Source organism: Fusarium falciforme, chromosome 5 (assembly GCF_026873545.1).
Source record: "Fusarium falciforme chromosome 5, complete sequence".
In the NCBI taxonomy this organism is placed as follows: Eukaryota; Fungi; Ascomycota; class Sordariomycetes; order Hypocreales; family Nectriaceae; genus Fusarium; species Fusarium falciforme.
The window spans coordinates 493096-518917 of record NC_070548.1 but is presented as its reverse complement, the minus strand read 5'-3'; the positions used below and the strand labels follow the sequence as shown (position 1 = coordinate 518917).

At 51.3% G+C, this 25822-nt stretch overlaps 8 protein-coding genes and 2 pseudogenes across 10 annotated transcripts, besides 2 other annotated features; 3 read left to right on the top strand and 7 right to left on the bottom strand.

The window, feature by feature from the left end:
* Window positions 1–416: 416 nt before the first annotated feature.
* Window positions 417–2717, top strand: NCS54_00640000 (AMP-binding domain-containing protein; the record flags this gene model as incomplete). The annotated part of the gene is made up of 4 exons (XM_053151860.1): window positions 417–874; window positions 951–1372; window positions 1453–2573; window positions 2625–2717. The coding sequence occupies 4 exons, from the start codon at window positions 417–419 to the stop codon at window positions 2715–2717; spliced, it is 2094 nt and encodes a 697-aa protein (XP_053007835.1).
* Window positions 2718–3528: 811 nt separating this feature from the next.
* Window positions 3529–4362, bottom strand: NCS54_00639900 (Protoglobin domain-containing protein; the record flags this gene model as incomplete). Its single annotated transcript, XM_053151859.1, has 3 exons — window positions 3529–3874; window positions 3942–4212; window positions 4266–4362. The coding sequence occupies 3 exons, from the start codon at window positions 4360–4362 to the stop codon at window positions 3529–3531; spliced, it is 714 nt and encodes a 237-aa protein (XP_053007834.1).
* Window positions 4363–6789: 2427 nt separating this feature from the next.
* NCS54_00639800 (Hypothetical protein) lies at window positions 6790–7401 on the bottom strand (the record flags this gene model as incomplete). Its single annotated transcript, XM_053151858.1, has 1 exon — window positions 6790–7401. One exon carries the CDS (start codon window positions 7399–7401, stop codon window positions 6790–6792), a length of 612 nt encoding a protein of 203 aa, XP_053007833.1.
* A 464-nt stretch (window positions 7402–7865) lies between these two features.
* On the top strand, window positions 7866–9997 carry NCS54_00639700 (HET domain-containing protein; the record flags this gene model as incomplete). Its single annotated transcript, XM_053151857.1, has 2 exons — window positions 7866–7967; window positions 8027–9997. The coding sequence occupies 2 exons, from the start codon at window positions 7866–7868 to the stop codon at window positions 9995–9997; spliced, it is 2073 nt and encodes a 690-aa protein (XP_053007832.1).
* Window positions 9998–10150: 153 nt separating this feature from the next.
* Window positions 10151–12031, bottom strand: NCS54_00639600 (MFS domain-containing protein; the record flags this gene model as incomplete). The annotated part of the gene is made up of 5 exons (XM_053151856.1): window positions 10151–10398; window positions 10449–10856; window positions 10910–11620; window positions 11674–11718; window positions 11881–12031. The coding sequence occupies 5 exons, from the start codon at window positions 12029–12031 to the stop codon at window positions 10151–10153; spliced, it is 1563 nt and encodes a 520-aa protein (XP_053007831.1).
* Window positions 12032–12642: 611 nt separating this feature from the next.
* On the top strand, window positions 12643–14663 carry NCS54_00639500 (Aamy domain-containing protein; the record flags this gene model as incomplete). The annotated part of the gene is made up of 6 exons (XM_053151855.1): window positions 12643–12999; window positions 13054–13337; window positions 13384–13647; window positions 13697–14038; window positions 14091–14187; window positions 14247–14663. 6 exons carry the CDS (start codon window positions 12643–12645, stop codon window positions 14661–14663), a joined length of 1761 nt encoding a protein of 586 aa, XP_053007830.1.
* A 23-nt stretch (window positions 14664–14686) lies between these two features.
* NCS54_00639400 (Zn(2)-C6 fungal-type domain-containing protein) lies at window positions 14687–16241 on the bottom strand (the record flags this gene model as incomplete). Its single annotated transcript, XM_053151854.1, has 2 exons — window positions 14687–14980; window positions 15030–16241. The coding sequence occupies 2 exons, from the start codon at window positions 16239–16241 to the stop codon at window positions 14687–14689; spliced, it is 1506 nt and encodes a 501-aa protein (XP_053007829.1).
* Window positions 16242–18038: 1797 nt separating this feature from the next.
* Window positions 18039–19242, bottom strand: NCS54_00639300 (annotated as a pseudogene). The gene is made up of 3 exons: window positions 18722–19242; window positions 18142–18664; window positions 18039–18092 (listed from the first exon to the last, which is right to left on the bottom strand).
* Window positions 18039–19242: a sequence feature.
* Window positions 19243–20109: 867 nt separating this feature from the next.
* Window positions 20110–20603, bottom strand: NCS54_00639200 (annotated as a pseudogene). The gene is made up of 3 exons: window positions 20582–20603; window positions 20211–20523; window positions 20110–20160 (listed from the first exon to the last, which is right to left on the bottom strand).
* Window positions 20110–20603: a sequence feature.
* A 1007-nt stretch (window positions 20604–21610) lies between these two features.
* Window positions 21611–24078, bottom strand: NCS54_00639100 (Bac-rhamnosid-C domain-containing protein; the record flags this gene model as incomplete). The annotated part of the gene is made up of 2 exons (XM_053151853.1): window positions 21611–23749; window positions 23803–24078. The coding sequence occupies 2 exons, from the start codon at window positions 24076–24078 to the stop codon at window positions 21611–21613; spliced, it is 2415 nt and encodes an 804-aa protein (XP_053007828.1).
* Window positions 24079–25822: the final 1744 nt, after the last annotated feature.

Genomic DNA, 25822 nt, shown 5'->3' with positions numbered 1-25822 from the left:
CGTTCAAGTATGTACTCCGTGTGCATCCGTACTTCCCGCGGAAATCGGATGGACCGTACAGCCCGTGACAGCGCTTAGAAATGCCTCTGTACAAACGATAAACAACGGGGCTCGAGTCGGGATTAGGTGAGAATGGAGACTTCTGCAACTGTTGGCACCTGATGTTACCCACAGGGACCGTTTTCTGTCCGGGATCCCCTGTAGTGGCAAAGCCGAGGCATCCAGGGCCCATGGGGACACACGTGTTAAGTACAAGATGAAAACAGATGACGTTGCTGCTTCCCGAGAGGATATATCTCTGGGATGGCTGTCGCTTCGTGCCGTTTTGCATGTGCCGGCTACTGTAACCGTTGTCGCTACCACTCGACCTGCAGACGCTTGACATAGGCTAGTCTATCCAATCATATCCTTCCACGATGGATACGCACAACATCCCATACCCAACGGGTGTGCTACCCCTACACCAAGTTCACAAGCCGCCCTTCACCATCGAGTCGCCCGGATGCGAAAAGGTCCCCGGCGAGACCATTCCTCGACGACACCCCAAAGCGAAAGATGGCCTCATCGCGCGACCTGCAGAGGGTATTAATACCGTCTTTGACATTGTTCAGCGTAGCGCGCGCGTGTACCCCGACCGCGGAGGTATCGGGTCGAGGAAGCTGATTGAGCTTCATGAGGAGGTCAAGACCGTGAAGCAGAAGAAAGCAGACGGGCAGACTAAAGAGATCGAGAAGAAATGGCAGTACTTTGAGCTTTCTGGGTACTCGTTCATTTCTTTCAAGGAGTATGAGACGCTTGTGCTGCAGTTGGGGTCTGGGCTGCGCAAGCTGGGCTTGTCGCCGGTCCAGAAGCTGCATTTCTTTGGTGCGACGAGGTATGAATCTGCTGTTTTCTTTCTACCACCTTTTTTCGCTTTTTGGCTCTATTGGAACTGATTGTGTTCTCTACAGTATGAATTGGCTTGCCATGTCGCATGCTTGCGCTTCTCAGTCCATCTCTATCGTCACGGCCTACGACACCCTCGGAGAAGAGGGATTCCAACACACTCTCGTGCAAACCCAATCCGACGCCATTTTCATCGACCCTCACCTTCTCAAGATCGCTACGAACCCTTTGAAAAAGTCCAACGTAAAGACCGTCATTGTCAACGATGCCTGCATCTTTGGACATCCAAACGATATGGAGAACTTTGCGGCTGCCAACCCAGAGTTCAAGGTCTTGACTGTTGAGCAGTTGAGGAGTCTTGGCGAGAACAACATGGTTGATCCTGTACCAGCTAAGCCGACTGATTTGTTTTGCATCATGTATACTTCGGGTTCTGCTGGGCCCCCGAAGGGTGCCTGTATCACGCACGAGGTCCTTGTTGCAGGAGGTACGCTACCCCCTCGCGACCTAACTTTTCATCTTTTTCGCGGGCAAGTAAACGGAATTTGCTGACCTTGTATCGTTTAGTTGCCGGTATTTACACTTCCGTGGATGAAGTTGTCAGTTATCGCGATACCCTACTCTGCTATCTACCCCTGGCCCATATTTTCGAGTTGACCGTCGAAAACCTGGCCATTTTCATCGGCGGCACTCTCGGCTATGGCAGTTCGAGGACATTGTCTGATGCATCAACCCGAAACTGCGCAGGAGACATGAAGGAACTAGGACCTACCATTATGATGGGCGTTCCGCAAGTTTGGGAAACCATCCGAAAGGGCATCAACGCGAAACTGGAGGCTAGTGCTCTACTTAAGAATGCCTTTTGGGCGGCCTTGAACTTTAAGAGTTTTATGTCGAGATACAGATTGCCGGGAGCCAACATCTTTGATAAGATCATCTTTGGCAAGGTCAGAGATTTGGCTGGTGGACGGGTCCGATTCACCGTGAATGGTGCAAGCGGAATCGCCGAGGGGACGAAGCACGTTATATCCCATGTTATTGCGCCGATGATCATCGGATACGGTCTCACTGAAACCTGCGCCTGTGGTGCCCTGGGCTCGCCTCTGGAGTTCGCGCTAGACACTCTTGGCCCTGTTGCTGGCTCTCTCGAGATCAAGCTGGTTTCTGTGCCCGAGTTTGGATACTCTACTGATGCCAAGGTACCCCAGGGCGAAATTTGGGCTCGGGGCACTTCGCTCATGAAGGGATACTATAACAATCCAGAAGAGACGGAAAAGGCTATAACTCCGGACGGCTGGTTTAAGACGGGTGATGTTGGCGAGTTTGATGCTGATGGCCACTTGCGGGTTATCGATCGCATCAAGAACCTCATCAAGCTACAAGGCGGGGAGTATATCGCTCTTGAGAAGCTGGAGTCTATCTACCGCGGTGCTCGGACTGTTATGAACGTCATGGTCCACGCCGATCCAGCTCATTCTCGCCCCATCGCAGTCATCATGCCCGAGGTCAAGGCCCTCATGTCAATCGCGGAAGGTTTGGGCGTCGACGAGCACGACATGTATCACGACCCCAGAGTCAAGGAAGCAGTCTTGGAAGATCTCCGGGCTACAGGAAAGAGCGGTGGTCTTGCTGCGATGGAGCTTGTTGCCGGTGTCGTTCTTACACATGACGAGTGGACTCCTCACAGCGTGAGTTTGAAATCGTTCCTCTGGAGATATATAATACTGACATGTCTGTAGGGCCTTGTGACTGCCACGCAGAAGTTGAACCGAAGAGTTATCATTGAGACTTTCAAAAAGGAGATTGCTGCGGTTTTGAAGGATACCCCATGAAGCAGAGGAGTTGTAACGATAGAAGGTTGGAGTTGCTTGGTTTTTGGTTCATTACAATAGACTGAATTTTGACATGATCTGCATTGTACTATAACTCTATATCCAGATGTCGAACATGATTGGTACCTAGTGTGATACAATTTGACAGGTCGATCCGGGGTAGAGGTTTGCTTTTTTGACTCGTTTATGGTTAGCTTGACAGATGGACATTGAATTCCGCAAAAGCAATTTGGCCAGGGTTGTGAGGTACATGGAGGTACTTCTCATCCCTGACAGGAATGTACCTCTTAGACAGCGCCCTCTCAAAGAAGCCATCGGCCACAATATAAACGACCGCAGTTATTGACACATTCCAGCATTAAGACCTCATGTTTTTGTGGTTACCTCAATCCCAATGCCGAAAGGCACGTGTTGATCTCACCACTTACTGAAACGAGTCTTAGAACGGGTATGAGGATTGAGTCGAGTCGTGTCCCTGATTTGAATGTTGAATGGGAGACTAATTATAACCGCCAGAGAGCGAGCATCATTGATCTCGACTCTACGCCACCATAAATGAATACGATACGTAAGAGCAAAGGCGACTGGTGCCCAGGAGTGCTGGCGCTGAACCCGTACTGATAGCACAGCAATATAGGAACCATTTGAGTTCATCGCCCGCAGGCGAGCTTTCTCTGCTCTCAACTTGCGTATTGCATCAAGTAAAAGTACATTATCATTGACATTCTAATCGGGGCCCTGTATTGCCCAAGACACCTGCAAAAAACCAGAAAAGTTCATCCCCATCAATAATTAACAAGTCCTCCTTCACCTAGCTCTGGACACCGCTCGTCATTCCACTAAAAGGGCAAGTCGACACGGCAGATTCCTTCAAAGGAACATCGCCTGCGGAAGCAAGGTGATCCGCCCTCGCGGCTGCTGCGGGACCTCCGGTGAACTCTTCGCCGTCTCGGACGCACCACTTGGCAAAGAGGTCGTTCTGAATCCAGATGACTTTACTCAAGGCCTTGACCATTGCGACTCGGCGGGACATGGGGAGGACGCTGTGGGAGAGGATCGACTCGGTGAGGACGTGTTGTATCACGCAGAGGGTGGCGCTGATGTGGATGTACTCGACGCGGAGGGGCTTGCTTCTTCGTAGGCCGACGTGCATGGCACTGTGGGACGGTCGTTAGATGAAAGGAACACGGATAGTTGTAGATGGGAGAATAGATGGCTACTTACCCGACGTTGTCTAGGTACTCCCAGAAAGCCATCTTGGACTGGTCTGAGCAAATCTTCGTAAGGTACGAGTTCAAAAAGTTCTTCCTCTCTTGAAGCTCAGGGCTGTTATCATCCAAGACGTTCTGCAACGGCGCCTCTGATGTCGTATCTCTAATCTCGAACGCTCGGGCCGTGATATCGAACTGGAGGAGCTTTCTGTAGACGATGTGCACAACGGCAGGGATGAGGTCCTTGACAAACTTGGACCCGAAGGCCAGTGCTTCCAGATCTCCTACGATGGGTCAACAGGGATGTTTTTGGGGGCGGGGTTTGAGGGAGGCGTACGGTCATCGAAGTCGAGGAACTTGTGGAGGTAGTCGATTCGAGCTTCGAGGCTCGTGTAGAGTGATTTGCGGTCGATGTGTTCCATTTCAGTCGACATTGTTGAGGTAAGGAAGTAGACCGGAGTAACAAGTTAAGGTACCTGAGGAGAGGACAGAGTGATAAGACGGAGCAAAGTAGTCAAGGCTGACACCCCTTTGGACGCAGGAGAGCCCATGACTATTTATCAGCAACTTCATTTCCACGTAACAGGGACCGACAAGCCCCCTATGCGCGCCACGCCTGACAATTCATGCACGCGACTGGCCGCAGCTCAAAAACAAGGGCTCCTTCGTCACGCATAATCATCAACATGAGAAGCTCACCACGTTTCGTGTGGTGGCGCTCTTAGGTGAGGTCCCCTCTCGCACGGACGTAACTTCTGCCAGCCGGGACGACACGAAGCTCGTCTCGGTTAGCTCTGCCAACATCTCAGCTGAAACCCTGGGATCGCGCCCGGATTCATGGTTCTTTTGTTGGTTCGTCGAATTGGAAGCGGCGGAAGTGGGAAAGGGGAGACGTCAGTGTCAAAGCGGGCTGCTGTGGCTTGCAAGGGTTTTTTGCAGCAGGATGTGTCCCCTGGTTGACAAGGGATGTTCTGGACTGCGGGTTTACGATCTGGCACATGGCTGGTGGATTCTTGGCAGGCCTCTTGGTGTGTCTGGTATGGAGGCTCGCCTAACGGCTGGGCGAGTGTGTGTGGCGCCCAGGTTTCCCTTTGGCGTCTTCTGAATCATGCACAGCGGAGATTAAGCCCACGTTTACCTGCACGGGGAAATGGATGTGACAGGTCTGTTCTTTCCCGCTGTAGCCGATGCTCCATCCATTTGTGTAAGCGACTCAACTAAGGCCTTTGTCAGATTTCCGGGAGCCGCGAGTTGATTGAGGGTCGTGGAGGTGTTGGGTCCAGCTTGACTTGGGGGTTAGCCAATCAGGTTGCCGTGCTTATCAACTCGACGCGTCAGACGGATTGAATCACGCAGGTCAGAGTCTCCTGCTCAAATGGGTCTTTTTGTCTGCTGAAGTTGACGAGATACACATCAATATGCGTGTGATGGATCAATCGTGTGGCTACCTCGGCAATTGCAAGTGCCGCTGCAGGCACGCACGCGACTTAGAATTGCCGATTTTGGCTGCAGGAGTTTGTATCCATTGCTTTTGACAAATTGCTCGTAGGCGAACCCGAGAGTTGAGTCGCGAGGCGGGCCGAGAGACAGAGTTTGTTATCGAACGTGTTGTTAGCGACTTGGCGCCGACTCAATTGAGACCTTATCAACAATAGTACGCATGCTATAACTACCCAGCCTGTAGCCCTCTATCTCATGAATGAGACACCAGGTGGATTCTACTACTCATGGGTGGATGCCAAGCCGGAGGCCTGGGCCACGGAAGAATCTCGATCATCGTGACCGGAGTGGAGGCGATGAACTTGACTCATCGTGCACGTTCAAAAAGACGCAGCAGGGGAAAAAACGTGCAATGCCTGTCCTGGCCCGTGTGTTCTTCATTGGATCGGGTGATCCCCATCAGATCCCGGCCCCCTATGGATCTCATGAATCCTTGTGGGGTTGTAACGCAGGTCCGGCAGCTTCGACGCAACTTCAAGTGTCATTGTCTCGTATAGTGGCGACTAGTGAGGATAGCTATGATTTGGGCGTCAGACAGCGTTACAGCGAGGCGTGGCTTATGTGAATCTTGCTTATAGCACGGCACCAGAGTCTCATCTTTCCGTCGGCGTAGACGTTCAGCCGTTCTTCAGCTAAATGAGGGAGAAAGATGAGGTCAGCACCTGACTACATAGAACTATCTGGGTTTCTCTTTACTTTAGTGAAACCTCTTAGAATGGTACAATATGCTATAGTTTGCTAGTCTTCTCTCCTAGGCAGTCTTATTGCCCCTAGATATGCAGACGTTGGCCGAGGTACCCTCTCCCCGTGCCTACCCGAGCCTATGTGACGAGTCAGTTATCAACCTAACTTGTTTAGCAAGCGACAAGTTCTAGAAAATCCTCTTTTTTTTTTTTTTTTTCGAATAAATGCCTCGGAAAACCCCCTCCTTATCAGTTGTTAGTGGCGGCACTGAGGAGATGGGAGCAACTCTTGTCGCGGAGGGGAGCTGGGTAATGGTTCGGATACTGAAGCAAGATGGTTGTTCAACGTTGCTCGTTAACACTTGCGCGAGAAATAGATATATGCCATTAGTAGGCAGTCCAATTAACGATAAAAATAAGTTTTCATTATATCTATCCCATCGATCATGGACCAGGCGCCCATTCTTTTCACATTTGCTACCTGGCGGCATAGGTCATATCAACACCCCAGTTTCTATTTGTGTATGCGCCGGCAATTCTTCCCTTAGATAGCCTGACTATGTGTATGCATTTCGTCAGTCAGGCGGATGGTATTGCATATTGCTTGCTTGCTACTGACCTGCAGGTGATTGCTGGAAAAATCCCCCATTCGGAATCCATCCGACCTGTCATGACGCTCTATGGGAGCTCGGTGATTTTCATTAGACGACTGACAGAGAGATCCACGGATCCACTGACGTCCAATGTTGCAAATACTAATCCTTCCGGGCTGTTGTCGGTCTTTTGTGGCTCAATAAGACGGTGCTTATCTACCAAGTCGCGGACAAGGGTCGGGTCCGTCAGTTTCGTCTTGGTCCCCTGACAGCGCTCAATGCTTGCGACGCGTTGCTGTAATATCTCGTGACTACAGTGCACGTTTATCCAGAAGATGGGTACGTCGGCTTCGTGTGCCATGTTGAGATGCTCTTGGAGGACGCCCGCGTCTCTTTCGTCATTTTCAACCAGGCAAGCCGTCATGAGGATGGTATGGCCGTCTTGTGCACGCTCCCGTAGTTTCGCAAAGATGGGAGCTCGAATCTTACGGCGCAGTTCATGATGTTCTTGGCTTCGGCCTGGGATAACTGCTACCACGGGGTCGATGAGTAGGTGGTTGTCCAGAAGGCAGGTCGTCTCAGTGGGAAGTAGCTCCTTGATTTCTTTGAGGATTGTGAGTTTCCCAGTGCCCGGGAAGCCGTTTAGAACGATGATTTTACCCCGAAAGGCTTGCTGAGATGGGGTGGCTGCAGGCATCGGAGGCCGTTTGGGTTTGACTGAGGTTGAAGTGGGAGTCGCGTGGTTGCCGGTGGATGAGACACCACGCTCTTGCGACATAGATATGGGGGGAAACAACGATGATGAGGTATGAAGAGAGAAAGATTGTGGTATTGAGTTTATAGTATGCCTTTGTAAGAAGGGAGGTTGCTCGTGGACTCTCCACGTGACTCACAGCGAATATCGGCGATCGTCGGCCATAGGCCTCGACCGTCCAATCATCAACAACAATTTTCTTCAGCATGGTTTCAGTTTCCAATCGTCTTTGCTAATTGGCCCTCAAGAACTAGCGAACTCGCGAATCTGGTCGATCAGTGAACGTGGCCCGTGCCATGCATAAAGCTGGACCAGGATCAAGCTGACATGATTTTTTCCTTCCTCACAAACCGCTTGTTTTCTGCCAATTCTGTAACAACAGGCGCAGCATCTGCTACTTGAACATCATGTCATACCGTGCGTGGAAGCAAGTAGAGAGAACCTTTGAAAGATTGACTCAAGGGAAGAATAGCATTGAGGAGGATCACCCCGCACATGGGACCTTGCCAGTTTGTCTCAACCCTTCTAGCCAACTCGCTGTGGTTCTGACTAGAAGCCACCCAACTAGGATCGCACTAGGAACGAGCTTATCAGTGAGCCGTACGAATATGCAGCCCTAGCCGGCGGACCTGGCTCGATCCGCCTTCTTCAGCTGCTCCCGGGAACCCGCCAGGACGATATCGCCTGCAACTTGGTTGAATACTCGTTGGATAGCCGGCTCCAGGAATATGACGCATTAAGCTATGTCTGGGGTGACAAAACTAATCTGACGCCTATACAAATTAATGAGCGCACCCTCATGGTCACGACAAACCTCCGGACCGCCTTGTTCAATATCCGGAAGCCAGACCAGCCATGCACGCTTTGGGTCGACGCTGTCTGCATCGACCAGAACAGTGTACTGGAGAGAAACCACCAAGTGTCCATCATGGCAGACATCTATCGAAATGCTGCTCGCACTATCGTGTGGATGGGAGACAGCCGTCCTGCGTACACAGCAAAGGCGTTCGCCATGGTCGATGAGCTCGCAGCTGAGGCCATCTCTAGGCAACACCCTTCCATGGACATCGACCCCTACAATCCGACTCTGGCAATGCTGCAGCTGAAGCTCACAGAGAGCCCGCTCTTCGACCGCTTTAGAGACGACTTTAGCATCCTCCACCTTGCCTGTGCCGAGTGGTGGTTCCGTGCCTGGACCGTTCAGGAAATTCTCCTCGCGTCACACGCCGTGATCATGGCTGGCACTTTTACCATGGACTGGGAACGCTTCTCGGCTGGTATCAATTACGGGTTTGCTCTTGGTATTTGGAACCCCGTCACGCTTGGGATAATTGTCGATCCCATCGTGATACCCTACCTGTCAACGCATGCTTTGTGGGAGCAGAGGCAGCGCCCATCGACTACGACGCCAGAGCAGACGTTGCTGGAACTACTGGTTCAATGCCGTTTTCGACAAGCCTCGGATCCCAGGGACAAGGTCTACGCCCTACTGGGGCTTATAGACGCGGACGCAGACAACTCGGCTGGTTCCTTTGCGATCGAGGCTGACTACAGACTGTCGACTAGCCAGGTGTACTGTCATGCTACTCGGCAGCTGCTACTGCAATTGGGTAACCTCAATGTTCTTGGAGCATGCACTCCAACTACCAACTTGGAGCTTCCATCTTGGGTGCCCGACTGGAGTGCACCAAGCGGCCCTCGCCCTCTCATGCATGACGCTCGAGGAAAATTGCGTCAGACTCACGCCTCTTGCGGCACCAAGGCGACACCACGCTTCACCGACGACCGTCTCCTCGTGCTCGCTGGCCACGAGGTGATGACCATCACATATGTCTCACCCGTCCTGCATCGCCTCCAACGAGACGGCAGCGGCTTCAAGCCTATCAAGGCGGGCGATACACTTATGGCGCGCTTGGCCTCTCTGGGCCAGCTATTTATGCTCGTCATGGCAATCTATTGGGAGCTGTCGTCGGTTGTCCCGCACCTGGCCACCTTCTGGGACTGGGAGGCATTTGCGCAGAAGTCTTCAGTATCGTCAAAGAGCAGCCAGGATACGCCGTCCACTGACCCAGGGTTTGAGGACGGCTACGACCCGCTCGCCGTCTACTGGCAGACGCTCTGTGTGGGTACCTTTACCTCTGGTGGCCGACACGCGACGGCCCAGCTCTTTTACTCGTGGCGATCCAGTCTGCGACCCGTTTTCCACTTGCATCAATGGCGTGTGGATAGCTTGTTTCGTCCCTTGGCCTTTCTGGGGTATGTGATGCGCACGTGGCGTGACTATAGCGAGTTTGCTAGCTTGCTGGAGCCCGTGTACGAACGACGACTGGGACGTGGCGAGAATGGGTTTTTGGCTCTGCTCCCGGGAGACGCTGAGGTGGGAGATAGGATTGTGCTTGTGAAGGGTGGGAGAGTGCCTTTGTTACTGAGGAGAGATGGAGAGGGGCAGTATCGGCTTGTAGGGGAGGCGTATGTGCATGGGATCATGGATGGGGAGATGTTTGAGGAGGCGAAGTGTGTTGAGATGAAGATGAGGTAATCTTATGGACTGGAGGAAGAGCTCTTTTAAGTGTTCATGTCTTAATCATACTTTCGAATATTAACAATCTGAGTATCATCTACTGCGTATTTCTTTCTAGGATGTTTTTCGAGGGAGGACTTGTCCTTTCTTTTGGTTGTTTACGACTACTCTTTAGATATGCTCCGCCTCAGGAGCGACACTCTGTGCATCAATCGACTTGCCACCACCAAACACCCTATCACCGGCATCCAAGTGATTGACACCAGGGCCGTCAAAGACTACAGCGATCTCTTCCAGAGTTCTTCCCTTTGTTTCGGGGAAGAGGAACCAGATAGTCGGCAGCATCGCAGCTAGGGTTCCGATGTAGACAAAGTAGAACTTCCATTGGATCGCGTCGAGAGCAATCGGGTTCACATACTCTGCAGCGCTGTTAGACAAGGGTTGAGGAGGGGAGTTGGATCAAACTTACGGTTGAAGAAACCAGCTCCGAAGACGACGCTCAGGTTGATACTCAAGCCCTTTGATCGGAGATCGAAAGGTAGAATCTCGACTGGATAGGCAATTGATAGTGGCGTGAAGGCAATGACATAGAATCCAAAGAAGATAAACAGGAAAGGTACGACGGCATTGCCAGCAGCCTTGTTTCCGTGGTCGGCGAAGACAGCCGATAGGGCCGTGATGACGATGAAGGAGCAGAGCATGCCGGTGGCCGATAAGAGCCATAGAGGTCGTCGGCCGTATCGCTCACAAGCCATTGCGCCTAGTGCGGCGAGGATGGCGTTCCAGACTTGTAGGCCGAGGTTGATTCCGGCCTGCGAGACTGAATTAGTGACGCCGACGCTCTCCAAGATGGGGGCGAGATAGTAAGACACGATGCCTAGGAAGAGTTAGTTGATGAACCCCATGGCCAATGTTCGAATTGTTTCTCACCGTTGCCAGCCCACTGAATCATGAATCCAACCAAGACACAGATCAACAACCGATGACGGTTACCCCTCGTCTTGAAGAAGGACATGATGCCGGGCTTTTCTATTTCACGTTCTTGCTCAATGGCAGTGCATATCTCGTTGAACTCAAAGTTGACAAGCTCGTCTGAAGTGTCACCATTGGAGTGGTACCTGGCCAAGATCTGGAACGCCTCATCGCGTCGGCCTTTGGAGATCAGCCATCTTGGGGATTCGGGGACGAAGAAGAGGCCACAGAGCTGCAGGGCAGGGAAGAAGGCCTGGAAGAGGACGGGAAGTCTCCAGCTCCAGCTCCCGCTCATGTGGAGCGTTCCCATGGTGACGACGGCGGAAAGAATGGCGCCCCAGAACCAAATGGCCTGAAAAAGGTTTGTAACGTTGGCGCGATGTCTTGGGTGGGCAATCTCGGTCGTGAGAGGAGGAGCAGAAGTCTGAGCGAAGCCAAGTCCAACTCCGAGCATGATCTTGGTACCGAGGAATGCCCATGGCCCGTTGGTGACGGCTTGGATGATGGCTGCTGCAACCATGATGGATGAGCCCAGGGCGATGGTGAATCGACGACCCATCCAGTCGCTGACATATGCAGCCGGGATGAAGGTAGGAAGTCCGCCTAGGCTGATTCCGGCGATGATGAGGCCGAGGATGCTGGGGCTGACGTCTCCGATGTCGTCGCTCCCTATGATTTCCATCAGGATACTTGCAACTTATTCTTCAGCAACAGTCACTTACATTGTGGGATGATCAAGAGGCCATTCATGAGACTTCCGTCAAAGCCTGTTTCGAGTTAGCTGATTGGTGCGTAGAGCAGCATCCAACAGGGGTTCAAGTTGGTTGTTGTGGGATGAGCTGGGAGGGACAAGACCAAATGTCGTTGCTGTTCTCAACGGGACTCTCGAGAAAAATAGGACAATGGAAAGGGAAAGAAGATGTGCATACCGTTTGCAGCTGCGGATGAGAACATGAAGGCAAGGCCCATGTTGAGCTTTCTCAGTCCAGGGTCCCGAATCCATTTCTGGTCTGTGTTGTTGCGGTACGCTTTGTAGACCTCGTTGCCCGACTTGAGGGCTAGAGATTCCTTTTTGCCCATGATGGCGAAGAGAGGATATATAAGAAGAGACGAGTTGAACTTGTAGATGTTAGATGGTGTTTGTGGCTGTTAAGTCAGAAAAGCTGTCAACTGGAGGGCATCACTCTGCCCTTATATGTGTTTCTCCCGGCTGGAGTATCACGCTTCGCCGTCAAGTTTTTCTCTAGTAACAACTTCAACAAGCTAACCCAGAAAACGGGGAGCCCCGAATCCGGGGACCTAGTCTGGGGCAAAAATCCTCAGCGCCGACCAGGAGATTGTCACCCCATGGAGATCATGTGCGAACCGTCTGGATCCCCAGAATCCCCACAGAAGTGGAAGAAAGTTCTGAGCTAAGGGCCAGGGGAGCGGGTTTGGTTGAGGGGGTGAGAGATGATTGGTGTAAAGATTCTCGGAAAGATTCTCGGGAGGATTACCGGGGGAGTTCCCGGGAGGTTTTTTGAGGTCGCAGTCACTAGTGACTACCACTTGGCTTAGACGAATAATGATATTAGGCTGATGATGTGACATCAAGGGAGGTGCTCCATTTATTGCTCTCACGGGGATAAAAGAGCCCCTCCGTTTCCCCTCTCCTTGATCTCCCCAGGTATTTCCACACACATCTCAACACAATGCCCTCTGCCACATCGCTACCAAACGCCAGCCCCGTTACAGAGGCCTGGTGGAAGGAAGCCTCAGTCTACCAGATCTACCCTTCATCTTTCAAAGACTCCAATGGAGATGGCATTGGCGATATCCCCGGTGTGATCGAGAAGCTTGACTACCTCAAGCAACTCGGTGTTGACATCGTCTGGGTGTGCCCCATCTACCCATCCCCCAAGGTTGACATGGGTTACGATGTCGCAGACTATTGCGATATCGATCCACAGTATGGAACCTTGGGGGATGTGGAGAGGTTGATTGAGGGTCTTCATCAGAGAGGGATGAAGTTCCTTATGGACCTCGTCGTCAATCACACATCAGATCAGGTACGAAGGCCGAGCCCACTACGATTTCAATACACTGACGGGATTGGGAAACAGCACAAGTGGTTCCAAGAATCAAAATCATCTCGAGACAATAAATATCGCGACTGGTACATCTGGAGGAAGCCAAGATACGACAAAGACGGCACGAGACAGCCTCCTAACAACTGGGGCGCGTTCTTCGGAGGCAGCGCGTGGGAATACGATGAAGCAACCGACGAATATTATCTCCATCTGTTTGCCAAGGAACAGCCTGATCTCAACTGGGAGCACCCTCCAGTCCGCGATGCCGTCCACGATATTATTCGGTTTTGGCTAGACAAGGGTGTCGATGGATTCCGGTACGTTGTCGGTGTTAAAGCATTGTATATGACTAACCCTGGACAGGATGGACGTTATCAACTTCATCAGCAAGACACCCGGACTTCCAGACGCAGAGGTGACGATTCCTTCGGCCAAGTACCAGAGCGGTGTCGAGCACTTTGCCTGCGGTCCGAGACTCCACGAATATTTACAAGACATTGGCAAGATCCTGAAAGAGTACAATGCCTTTTCAGTCGGAGAGATGCCGTCGGTCCAAGATCCCAAGGAGGTTATCAAGAGCGTGGGAGAGAGCCGAGGAGAGCTGAACATGATTTTCAACTTTGAGATGTAAGCGCCATGATAACGATGAAAACCTTCAGTGAGCTGACTCTCGCAGCGTGGACATGGACCATGGCGACCAAGGCAAATTCTCCCCCCGCAAGTGGGCCATGTCAGATCTCAAGTCCATCGTCGACAAGTGGCAGACCTTTATGTACAAGAACCGCGGCTGGAACGCGCTGTACCTGGAGAACCACGACCAAGCGAGGACAATCTCCCGCTGGGCATCCGACAAGCCCGAGTTCCGAAATCTTGCGGCCAAGATGTTTGCCACGTTCCTCTGCTTCCAGAGCGGGACTGTCTTTGTGTACCAGGGTCAGGAGCTTGGTATGGCCAACATGCCTGAGACGTGGGATATCTCTGAGTATCGGGATCTTGAGACTCTGAATCACTGGGAAGAGTAAGATTTGTTGCGAGTTTTTGTCAGGTATGTTGCTAATGTGTAGACATAGGTTGAACGAGATAGTTGGGTCGGATGCTGCAGCTTTGGACATTGCCCGGAAGGAATACCGGCTGAAGTCGCGTGACCACGCCCGACTGCCTGTCCAGGTGAGTATCCAGATATCCATGGATTCTGAGTATTTGGAGCACTGCTAATAGTTTGACAGTGGAACTCGAGCCCCAACGCCGGCTTCTCGACCGGCACCCCTTGGATAAGGGTCAACGACGATTACAAGACCTGCAACGCTGCAGCCCAAGTTTCCGCAACGGGAAGCGTCTTTGAATATTGGCGATCGACTCTGGCTCTGCGCAAAGACTTGCGCAGCATCTTTGTGTATGGTGATTTCGAGCTCCTCGATCGATCCCATGACGACGTCTTTGCCTACTCACGATCGAGCGGCGACCAGAAGGCAGTAGTTGTGTGCAACTTCCGGGAAACTCTCGTCACCTGGGATGTGCCTCCGTCTGTGAACCTGTCGTCTGGGAAGGTCTTGCTGTCCAACTACCTAGAAGTGGATGTTACACAGGACAAGTTGGCCCTTCGCCCGTTTGAAGCCTTGGTTGTTTCAGTCAAGAAGGAATAGATAGACCCAAGCGTAGAATAAACCTATCGATTATCCCATCCATGTGGGACAACAAGATTCTGTGCATCCTCGTCCGACACATCCGTGATCTGCATCAACGTTGCCGGCCCTGCTTGATCCAAAGCGCATGCCATCATCTTCTCGTGAAGCAGGGTGAGCAGTTCAGGATGACCAGTTGTCCGCAAGGAGCTGATCAAACTGCCCAGCGCATATAGGACTTCTCGGGGTCCAACCTGGACTGACCCGGCGTTTGCTAGATCGGGGGCACAAAGGATGACGTCGGCGACGGAACTCGCGACCTCGAACAGTTTGGACACCTGTAGTTTCGAGATTAGCTTGCGACATGGAGAGATAGGCACGGCTTACCATTCCCGGGCCATGGGCCTCGAGGGCGCAGGATGACAAGGTGGCAAGTTTGGAGAGGAGATCCTTCGCCACAGACATTGGAAACGACACACTGAGTCCTCGGTCGTTGGGATCCGTCGTGGAGTCGACATATGGGATCGCCACCTTCCACAAGACGACGCGCAGCCAAGAGTCGGTGACCACGAGGTCGGCGCGTTGGACCTCATTCTCGCAAAGTGGAAATGGGTGTGTTCGGCGGAGTTGAGTGCTAATGTTTCCAAGCAAGTGGTGGCCCCCGGTGGATCGAATATCTGGGGGACAGGCTTCTTGAAAAGATTGGAAGAGTCGACATAAACTGCAAAAGGCTGTGCTGAGACCGTCACCGTCCTGGGGTTGGAGTTCAGGCAGTGTCGGACTGAGCTTGAAGGTGGGTGGCAAGTCGTGCTGCAGTGAATGGGCCCTATCTGTGATGAACAAGATCCATGCGATGCGAAGATAGTACTGTGTCGTGAATGGGTCAAGGTTGGTGTAGAATATGTCTTGGTGAAGACCCAAAATGTGAGAGTAGGCGATGGCCTCGCGTAGTAGAAGCGTGGACTTGGTCATCTTGCCGGTATTGGAGTAAAACACGTGCAAGAAGAAGGATGTAAGCAAGGCATCGATGGTCTCGTGCGATGAATAGTCGAGTAGGAATCGTGCGCTTTCGGCTTCGAGGGCCATCTGATGGTGAGAATGTACGCTTCCGTTGACGCGGAGATGTAGCTGGGCTATTGTCGCGCTGCATATCGCCGCGGCGAGTGCATAGACGGCTCGGTCATTTGTGTCTTGGAGACGGGATTTGATGGTGTCGCAGTCTACCACGGGCCATACGACGTGGAGATGGCTCCGAAATATGTCCAAGTAGTAATTGAATGTTGACAGCGGCATTCGGCCGCTGATGGCGCTGTTGTCGCAGGGGCTGTTGGGAGGATCAGACATGCTTGGACTTGGCCCAGACGTGTCCGCATCTAGTTCGGGGCTGTATGTCTCCGTTGTTTCCACCTCAATTGAGGCGTCAGCTGTCTGCATCTGCTGGATAGCCTCCTTAATCCGCTTCCTCGGTCCCTTCGGCCCTGGCTTCTTGCGTTTCCGTGCGTGCGAGCACGGCAGGTCTGCCGCGAGACAGCCGTCGCATGGAGATCTGCCATTGCATTTGATCTTCCTGACTGAGCACGGATCGCAAGCCCGGGGCATGTTGCGTGATGGGGAAATGTTGAGGTGGGCTGGTTGGAATAAGCTAGGTGTATGCGGCTCGGGGAGATGAGGTCGGGATTCGGAACGGCGTTTGCCCCGCTTCCGAAGCGCCGATGGAATGGTAGTCTGGGCTAAAAGGCGTAAAGAGTGTAATTAAGAATAATTTTAAGTTATTTAATACTTAAAAGAAGTAAATAAAAATTTACTTAATAATTTATTTTTCTTTCTCTTATTAAAACAACGTGATAATAATAGATAAGAAAATCTATAGATATGTATACACATAGATATTTCTAGAAAACGCAAAAGCATTCTCATTAGCATCATTTAAGCCTGTTCCTCCCAAATGATAATGCCCGACCTTGCCCTATCTCCCTGCTTATTGTAGCTAATACAAATATAGTATTTCAAACAGCAGACCTTTTTCTTTTATATCTATCAGCTGAGTGGCTGATTGACTCGGGCTTTATTAACCTCTAGCAAGAAAGCCATTAATCACTATAGCCGTGTAAGAGTATTCTCGAATACAAGGTTCCTAGTTAGTTATTATTATCGCATTTGGTTAGATGCTCGTGTTTTTCACTCTTCTACCTCCTGAACTAAACCTTCACTGAGAACCTGACTTCATCTTCTTGAAGAGGTTACTAATGGATCTCCGATAGCTAGACTTCTTCGGTGCCTCCGCCAGAATAACCTGATTCCACTCAAAACTCTCGCTCGAAGTAAACTGAGGTTCGCTTGGTTGTACTGAGGGTTGTGGGGAGTCGAGATCTGTGGAAGCCGGTGGTTGGCTGCTGCTTCCATAATCTTGCACGGATATAGAAGGAACCGAGAGATTTGACGAAGAACTGAGAACGATTTGTCCTTTCAACAATGGTGAGGTCTTTCGTGGCCCAGGGGGCCCGTACTTTGACTCCAACAGTTCTGCAGTCTCAGTGTGACCGTATCGAATGGCAAGTTCGAGAGGTGACTGCTGAAACACATCTCTCGAGGAACAGTCGGTCCCGATATCCAGTAACTGGCGGATGAGCTCGCAATGCCCCATGGCTGCGACAACATGTGCAATCGTCCTTTCACTCTCAAGCAACGCGCTCGCATCAGCACCAGCCTTGAGCAGGATTCCGAAAACCTGAAACATGACTCTCAAGTTACCGTACTCCAGACAGTTCTGTAAGGCTGTCGTGTTGCTCGAGGTGCGCGTGTTGACGTTAGCGCCGAACTCGCATAGAGCGCCAACACACTTAGCCGCGTTCTCGTTGCTCATGGCAACATATAGGACTGGCTTCTTCTCTTCCTTGTAGTGAAAGGGACTTTGAATCTCGCGGCGGCCGTTCCGACTGACGTGGAATCCCAACGATGTTTGAGGCCTGCGGTTGTTACTCTGAACGGTCGGTTCAGAATCCTCCTCTGCGGCAGTGCACGATTTGTCCGAGATCTGGCAAATTTGATTCGGATTGGCGCCACAGACGAGAAGTTCCCGGATTAAACTTGCTTTTCCAAGTTCCGCAGCAAGTGATAAAGCCGTTCCACCAGTTGCTGAAGGTATATCGACGGAAAACCCCAGGTTTCGAACAGCCTTCACGATACGTGGCTGATCTAGGAGAATGGCCAACATGAAGCAGTTTCGTTCACGATCTCCACCAAAGATGTCGGACCTGGATGGCTTCAGCATGATCAAAATCTCATCCAGACCCACAGCACAGATGACATTGAGGGGTAAAGCTGTCATAGTGGCTTGGATACGATTGCCGACAGAGTCAGTCTTTCTCACACACAAGGACCCATCGTCCCCGAAGGTTATGAGGCGACTTCTCCATTGCTTAAAAAGATTAGATTGCTTCCCTTCGCCATCTGAAGCCGGGGGACGGAATAGCTCTTGCAGGAGAGGGCGGAGAGTTACCCTCTGTTCAGGGACCGTGGCAGCCAGATGATCGCACAGGTAAAGGGTCGGATACTGGAAATTGCTCATGTTGGCTTTGTTCGGGGCGGCAATCTGACGCAAGCACATGTACGCGACATTTGCTTCCGCATTCGCAAAGTCGGGACGAGTTTCGAGATATTCTCGCACAGATTGATGCGCAAACCGTGGACACTCCTGTTTCCCATCATCATCGATAAAGTTGCAAGTAATGTCGAGGAGCTCTTCTCGAGAGATTGGCCGTTGGATAATGCTGTGAGAGACTTGCAGGATGTGAAGAATCTCAGGCCAGGCGATAGGTCTGCCAGCTACTAGCAGGAGCTGCAAGGCGCCCATGGCCATCTCATAGCTCCACGGGCCGAGTTGACAGATCTGATCGAATGCAATCTTGTAGAGGTCGGATAATGACTGGGGAAGGTGGCGAAGCTCGTGAAGGACATCCTCTTCCAGTTTCATCCGTTGAGGGTCACAAAGGTTTTGAATCTGCAAGCTGACCCATCGGAACCTAATCCACACATGTGAGTCCAGAAAAGCGAGTTGGAGAGGAGTCACGATATCTCACATTCCATCAGCTCTATGATTGAGCTCAAATGTAATTTGCCGTTGAACATCCGCCGATACATGGCCACGCAGGAGGCGTTTCTGAGTAATAGCCTTGTCCAACTCAGAATCGATGAAACGCTCAATATCGCCTCTGTTCTCTTGAGCGCTGATGTAGACGTTGGGCGTGGTGTCGAGCCGGCAGACAATGTCGCCATCGTTCCGACTAGTCAGCAAGACTTTGACGACGTTGGGCGATTGTTTGACAATCTGGTCCAGATACTCGAATATTTCATGCCGTCTGTCTGCACGAAGCTCGTCAAGAGCATCGATTATGATGGTGGCTGGGTTGTCGGCCAAAGTTTTCAGGATCAAGCCCATGATACTTTCAATGTTCAGCTGTCCTTGTCCTATTCTCGGTTTCCCTACATGCTCCCATTTATGAAGGAGGTTCTCATTGACTATCTCCTTAGGGTCGTCGCCACAGAGTTGTCGAGCGATGCAGCGAAGGACTTGATCAGGGTCTGATCGACCTGCTTCTGCACTATTGCGAGCACAGTAAAAATATGCAACAGGAGCGGCCATGGGGCCTTGCTCTGCTGCTTGGGTCAGGTGAAGGTCAATGACAGCCGAGCTGGTATTGGTTTCGCCATTAGCTTCTATCATAGCGATGCTTAGAAGGGAGGTTTTATATACTTACGCAAGTTTACTCTTCCCGCATCCTGGCATTCCGTGAACCCACAGAGTTCCCGATATACTAGAATTCATCCAAGAGAGGAATTCTGACTTCTGGAAGAGCCATTCACCCGAATTTCTCAGCCGGCCTTTCGCCTCTGTGAGGTGGTGAGATGCATAGCGAAGAGATGAAAGCCACCCAAACACCTGCTGTCTTTCTTCTACCAGCAGATGATCATGGAAAGGTTTCAACCTCTCAATAGTGCGCGTAGTCGGGCCCATGATGGATGCGATGGCTACCCTTACAGAGTCTGCCTTCTCACTCGACGTGGTAGCTTCGCCATTAGTCGCGTTGATGCTCAAATTGGCGATACTGGCATTGGCAGTCTCCAGCTGAGCGGACAGGCTGCTGACCATGGCAGTTAGGTCATGCACACGAGCCGAGGTGCCATACATGATCTCCATGTTGGCAATCTGCGCCGTCCTCTCAACCTCCTTTTGCTTCGAGTTGACACGTTTCAGTGCATCTTCAATTTCCTTTGCCGGGTCGAAGGTCGCCTTCATGAATCGTTTTCCGGTGTTGGTTGAGAAGTATTGGCAGCATATTCCCAAAAAGCTCAGAACTGCTGCGTATAGCGATACCAATGAAACCTTCAAGTGTTCCGTTGCTGAGGTTGTGTGTTTCATGCACACAGCTTCAAAGATAGCAAATCTTGCGATTATGCTGGTCACCTCCTCTACGCCATCTATCATGGCAGCAAATGCAGTAGTATCGTTGATGCCTGTCTATTGAACATGTCAGAGGGCTTAAAGGTGATCAAAGTCAACATACATACCTGAAGCAGCATCTTGATGACTGCCCAGGGCACCGAGGCATACCCGGGTGCAAATTCGGCTGCCGCGTTGCCGAGCATCTTGAACTTATCCACGCATTGTATAATCTTCTCAAAGACGTCGCGAAGGATGATGACATCTCCGCTCTTCTTCGTGATTCTCCATTGCTTTCTAATGCACACCTCTCTCTGCCTCCGAGCCTGGTACAGCAGGACTTCAAGGGCACCTCGCTTGTCGACCACCTCATCAGAGAATAGCTCACGAAGCTCGGGTTTGAGCGAGGCGACAGCTTTCCACCAAAGATCTTCAGACCGGCTTTTCCACCGTTAGTCTCTGCGATCAGGTGCTGCTCCAAGATAGGGTCTATACTTACCTATATAGAAACTCAGCCATCACTATCGACGAATCGAAAACTCAGCCCTTACTATAGACGAAGCGAAAACTCTTGTTCATGAGTATCGAAACGAATTTGAGAGGGAATTGAGGCCGAAGTCAGATGTCCTCATTAAGGCTTCGAAAGGAATCAGGCTGGGCTAAGCGATGTTTCACGGCGGCAAGGCAGCTGCCGCCATGTTCAGCTGTGGCTTCGTCATCCGAGCTTCATTGGTTGTCGACGTCTTCACGATCCGCAACATCGCGGAGAGGCTTTCTGGCTGTCCAATAACCGTAGCTGGCTTTGTATGCAACAGGTTATTTTCATCTGTTTTCGTCTTTTGCCACGTCAACCTTTGTTGCTCAGCCTCCACACGAGAATCAGGCTCTGGGGCGGCAGGTTGAAGCAAGGCTCCTTGGCACATTGAAGTTTCCTGTCGAGGATGACCTGATCAGGAAAGCGTGATCGAATTCAGCAGTGAGAAAGAGGCCTTTACTGCCTGTTTACCCCCTGAAGCGAGTAATCTACCTAGGCCAAGGATCACTACGAAGCAAGTAACTTGAGGAATAGCCCAAGTATCTCCTCTGCTGTGCGAAGGCTATAGAGAGGTCACTCACTCCATAGTTAGGATCTTAACTAACATTATAGTGCTCTCTTTGAGAAGGAGATACGATCTTAGCTTTAGGAGACTCGCCACTTCACCTAAGAGCGGTGTTTTACAACGTCACGAGGAGCATGCCTCTCTTCATTTGGCTAGATGCTGTGCGCAACTTAGTCATAGTCTTCGCACAGCAGAGGAGATAAAACACACTGGCATGCACTTTGATATATACCAGCTACCTGTGCTATTAGTATAACTTAGTTACATTTAGTACCCTTTAAGCAAGCTGCCAGACGTGACAGATACCCCGCTTAAGACAATGCCAGCATCCCCTCTGCCAATATAAACCTAGCACGACTGGTTTATCCCTTGGGAACCTTCACGACTGCCACAACTTCACTCTATGGCTACTCTTAAAAAGCCAAGGATTATTTCTTGGTTTGCATAATGGTAATCTCTTGACCAGCACGAACTTTGAAATTGGTGCCACTCACAACCTTTCCATTCACCTTAATAACAGTCCTGTCAAGGGGTGTGGGTAGGGGCGTAGGAAGATGGACAGTTCCGTTGGTGTTACCACTGCTGGGCCCACGAACTTTCATCTGTAAAAGGCCAGACACAAACTTCCACTGAACCTGGATGGATCCATGTGCGGTTGGGACGCGGCCCTTGGCCCAGCTGAGATCCAAGGTCATGGGTTCAACCTTCCACTCCCGATAACCAGGTTTAACAGCCTTCACGCCGAGAACATGACGGCTCAGCTCGGCAGTTGGGCCAGCACCCCATCCATGGCAAAGAGAGGTTACTAGGCCCAAGCCTGGGGTGCCATCGGGATTCAGGGTTTCCCAGAAACAGTTGGTGTAGTTGGCATGGGCAGGGTTTGCCATGGGAGCCCAAAGGGTTTTCAAGAGGAGCCGGACAGTATCGGTATCGTTGGACTCGAAAGCTGCGCGAAGATGATAGGCCGAGGCGTAAGGGCTGATCTTTTGGGCGAATCCAGCCTTAACTGTGGAGTTGCTGAAGGCCAGCGGTCCCGCAGGAAGTTGGAGGCCACTTTCGAGAGTTGATAATAGTGACTTTGCTGAAACGCCATGGCTCTGCGGGATGCCAGATAAGATGGCGATTGCATTGGCGTCTTGGGCAAATCCCGTTGGGATCTCGTTAGTTAGGATATAGACCCCAAGGGTATCATTCCAGAGATGAGAATGAATAGCATCGCGAAGGCTCTCGAGACGATTCTGGTATACAGAGACATCAACGCCAGCATCCATGAGCAGAGACTGAGTCTGCTGCAAGGTGTAGGCGTAGAGAGAGTTGAACTTGGAGCTTGCACCCGTCTGAGGAGGATCATAATAGTTCCAATCTCCCGTTAACGAAGCGTCGGCGAGAGTGAAAAGACCATTCTCCAACTTGGAATGCGCCCAGTCCAGCGTTGACACAATACGAGGAGCCCATTTCTTGGCAAAGGCAAGGTCGCCTTGGACCTCATAGTTTTGAGCCAACGCGTTGAGGAAATTGAAGGAGTAGCCGATAAGGCCCGTCACATTGACATCCAGAATTTCCTTGAGTGGTTCCTGCTGGATCTTGGCGGTCGGGATAAAGAACCCTGTGGTTGTTTGGTAAGAACCGAGTAGTTCAAGGGAGCCCTCGATGAAAGAAGTGCCGTAGGTGCTCACAAAGCTTGAAGCAAGTGCGACGTCGAGATCTCCCGTGTAGGCAATCCTATCGCGTCGAGAGCCATCCACAATCGTATCGGCAGGATTAGTTCCCATGAAAAAGTCGGCGAGGAAGCTAGGGTCCTTAAGAGTAGAGGAGTAGACCTCTACTCCATCAAGTGTGGCAGCTTTCAAGTTCCGGTAGTAGGCTGAGTGGCCGAATGGTGCCCCGAGACCGAAAGAACCAGCGAATTTGGTCGTCTGACCGAACTCCAAAACCACTTTATTGTTGATGGATACCGAAATTTCCCCCATGTTGACCCGGGCATGGACGGACAGCCACTTGCCGACCTGGGCGTTGGCGGCAGCTGGGATTGAGCCAGGGTGAGGAGCATATGTTGCCGAGACCACGCCAGTTACCACGTTGCAAGAGATGACAATGGCATCATTCAGAGTGTCCGACAACACGGAGAAGCTGAATTCTTCAGTGACGGGCTTGACTTCAAAGTCAATCTCATAGCTGAGTAGCTGGGCAGCTGTACCACTGGCGAGAGCTTGCGGCGCCGCACTCTCGACAAAAGCACCTTGATCGGTGACTTGCCAAAAGTCGGGAATTGTGTCCTTGGGGATCTCCGTGAGTTGAGCCGTCCTAGCACCGGTATACCAAATCCGAGTCAAGTCGTTGTCTGAACATTCGAAAGCTCCAGGGAGTTCGGTGAGCGGCGTAGTATGAACCGTCTGCTTCACGCCCACCTTCCTGAGGCGCAGTTCACCAGCCGTAGAAAGGTTGAGCTTTTGATAGCGGAAAGCTCCTTGAATGAGGCGATTGGTAACAAGTCCAGGCTTGGAGATGTTGTATTGGTTCACACGATAGTTGTCCATGGCAGCTGCGAGGGCGAGAGGCCCGTCACTCTAGAGGAATTGTCAGTAAACTAAATTTACCACTCAAGATGCTAAGAACGTACCATGTAGTTGCTAAAGGCATACTTGGACTCGGCGAAAGTGAGCTCGAAACCAGAAGCATCCCCGGATGTGGACACAACCTCAAAGGTGGGATGTCCCTCAACATTCTGACCATAATCGAGAATCAGAATGTCAGGATCTGTCCCATCTGACGAGAGGGATATCGTTCCTTTGGTTGCATAAACGATTGCGTCTTGTTTTGACCTTGGCTTGACCACTACCCCAGCCAGCGCCGAGCCTGCCTGAAGCAAAGCCAAAGTTGCCTTCAATAGCAACATTGCGGCCAGGATCGCGAAGGCACTTTTTGACGAAACGAGTAGGATGAGGGTTGAAGATGGAGAACTGGATGTCTGTGGGAAAATGAAAGGAATGCCAAGGGAAAAAAGAAGAGCAGAGCGAAAAAAGGAGAGGAAAGTTTTGTTACTTGGCAAGTGTTAAGGATGGACGCGATCGATCGCTAGTTAAGCGTGGATCTGACCGGTCTGAAGATACAGGACATGTTATGATTAAATACCTTTGTGGAAGAATCTTGGCTCGCCTGTCAATGATTTCAGACCCCGCATAATCCGGCTATGCTCAAGTCTCAAAGCTTGGCTCAGCGGGACCCAAAAGGGGTAGAAGTGGTTTAGACTACAAAACGAAACTTGAACGAAGAACGAGGTCCACGTCATGTGGCTCATGGAGTTTAAATCAGGCACGGAGGACATGGAGCATGCGCTAGGGGGTGGCGGAACGAGGTTAAACGACATACGAGGCCAAGAGTTACATGACGAGAAAATTATTAAATGAAAGCAAGAACGGATGATCAAGCGTACGGGCATGAATGATGTTATTATTCCACTTTTCATTTGTCGGCAAAGTTTTAGACTTAAATTATTGAGGCCTGATCCCGGGGTTCGTGACAAACCATACATAGCCAACGCCTCGGTTCGCATTTAGAGGACAAACTCTGCCAGGTTTATTTTCTATATACTCACAGCTCGAGAAGAGAATGCAGAGCATTTTCTTTCCGTTTAGTTCACGAATTCATTACCCATTTCGGGGGGCTCAGCATCCAGTGCAAACCCTGTGACGGTGGAGGTTATACCGATGACTTGGGCGATTCGGAATAACAGAGGCCGACGACAATTACGCCAATGCCAAGCCAAACAAGGGGACGGTCTTCATTCTGCCAGTGAAGGCTCGAAATGCCAACCCTTGTTCAGCCACATCATTTGATCTTCCCCGGGTTTGACGTTGCCGTCTCACTCCACCTCACTCTCCTCGGTACCACACAGATGCCGCCACTTTGGATCCCAAGCCCTCGGGAGCTCTCAGATCCTGGTATTTGGAGTTCCTCCCTGCGGCCTCCTCAGGGGAGCAGTTGATCTTCTGTAGCACAAGTACCAAGTACTGCCTGTGGAAATTCACAGGTGAGAGACCGCGACGGATAAATGATCGGGCAATTCCAACTTCCTGAAAGCCCTTCAGTTCGGGTCCCCGTTGACAAGACCATTAGTGTTTCGCAAGGATCGGTCTCGACGCCTTCGAGGGTCGCCGCTCCCTTCGAAGCTCGCTGCCTAGCCCGTCAGAGCTCTGGACTTGGAGTTCCTAGTATCAATAGAAGGGCAGTTAGTCTCTAGCTCGCTCAGCTCTCTCCCGAAAATGCGTACTTCCCCGCATCAGGATCGTAGAGGGGATGGCGGAAATATCACTAAGCCCGTATGTATTACGTGGTAGCGAATATTTCCATACATGCAACCCGGCGCCAAGACGAGCCATGCAGATTTCGGAGTACTCCCGGATTGGTATGACAGCTCTAGTGTTTTGACAGGGAGAGCCCCTGTCAGCCCCAGATGTTATGCACGAACGAGCCTGGATGCTGACGCCTCTGCGGGGCCCCAGGAAACATCGGGTGACGTTCGGACGGGCAAAGAGGCACAGGAGTACAAATATGAAGAACAAGACTGGCCCATCCCTCTTTTGGCCTCAAAGTTATGCCGAGTTCGCGTCAAGAGACACTGCGGCGCACGTTGATCAGAA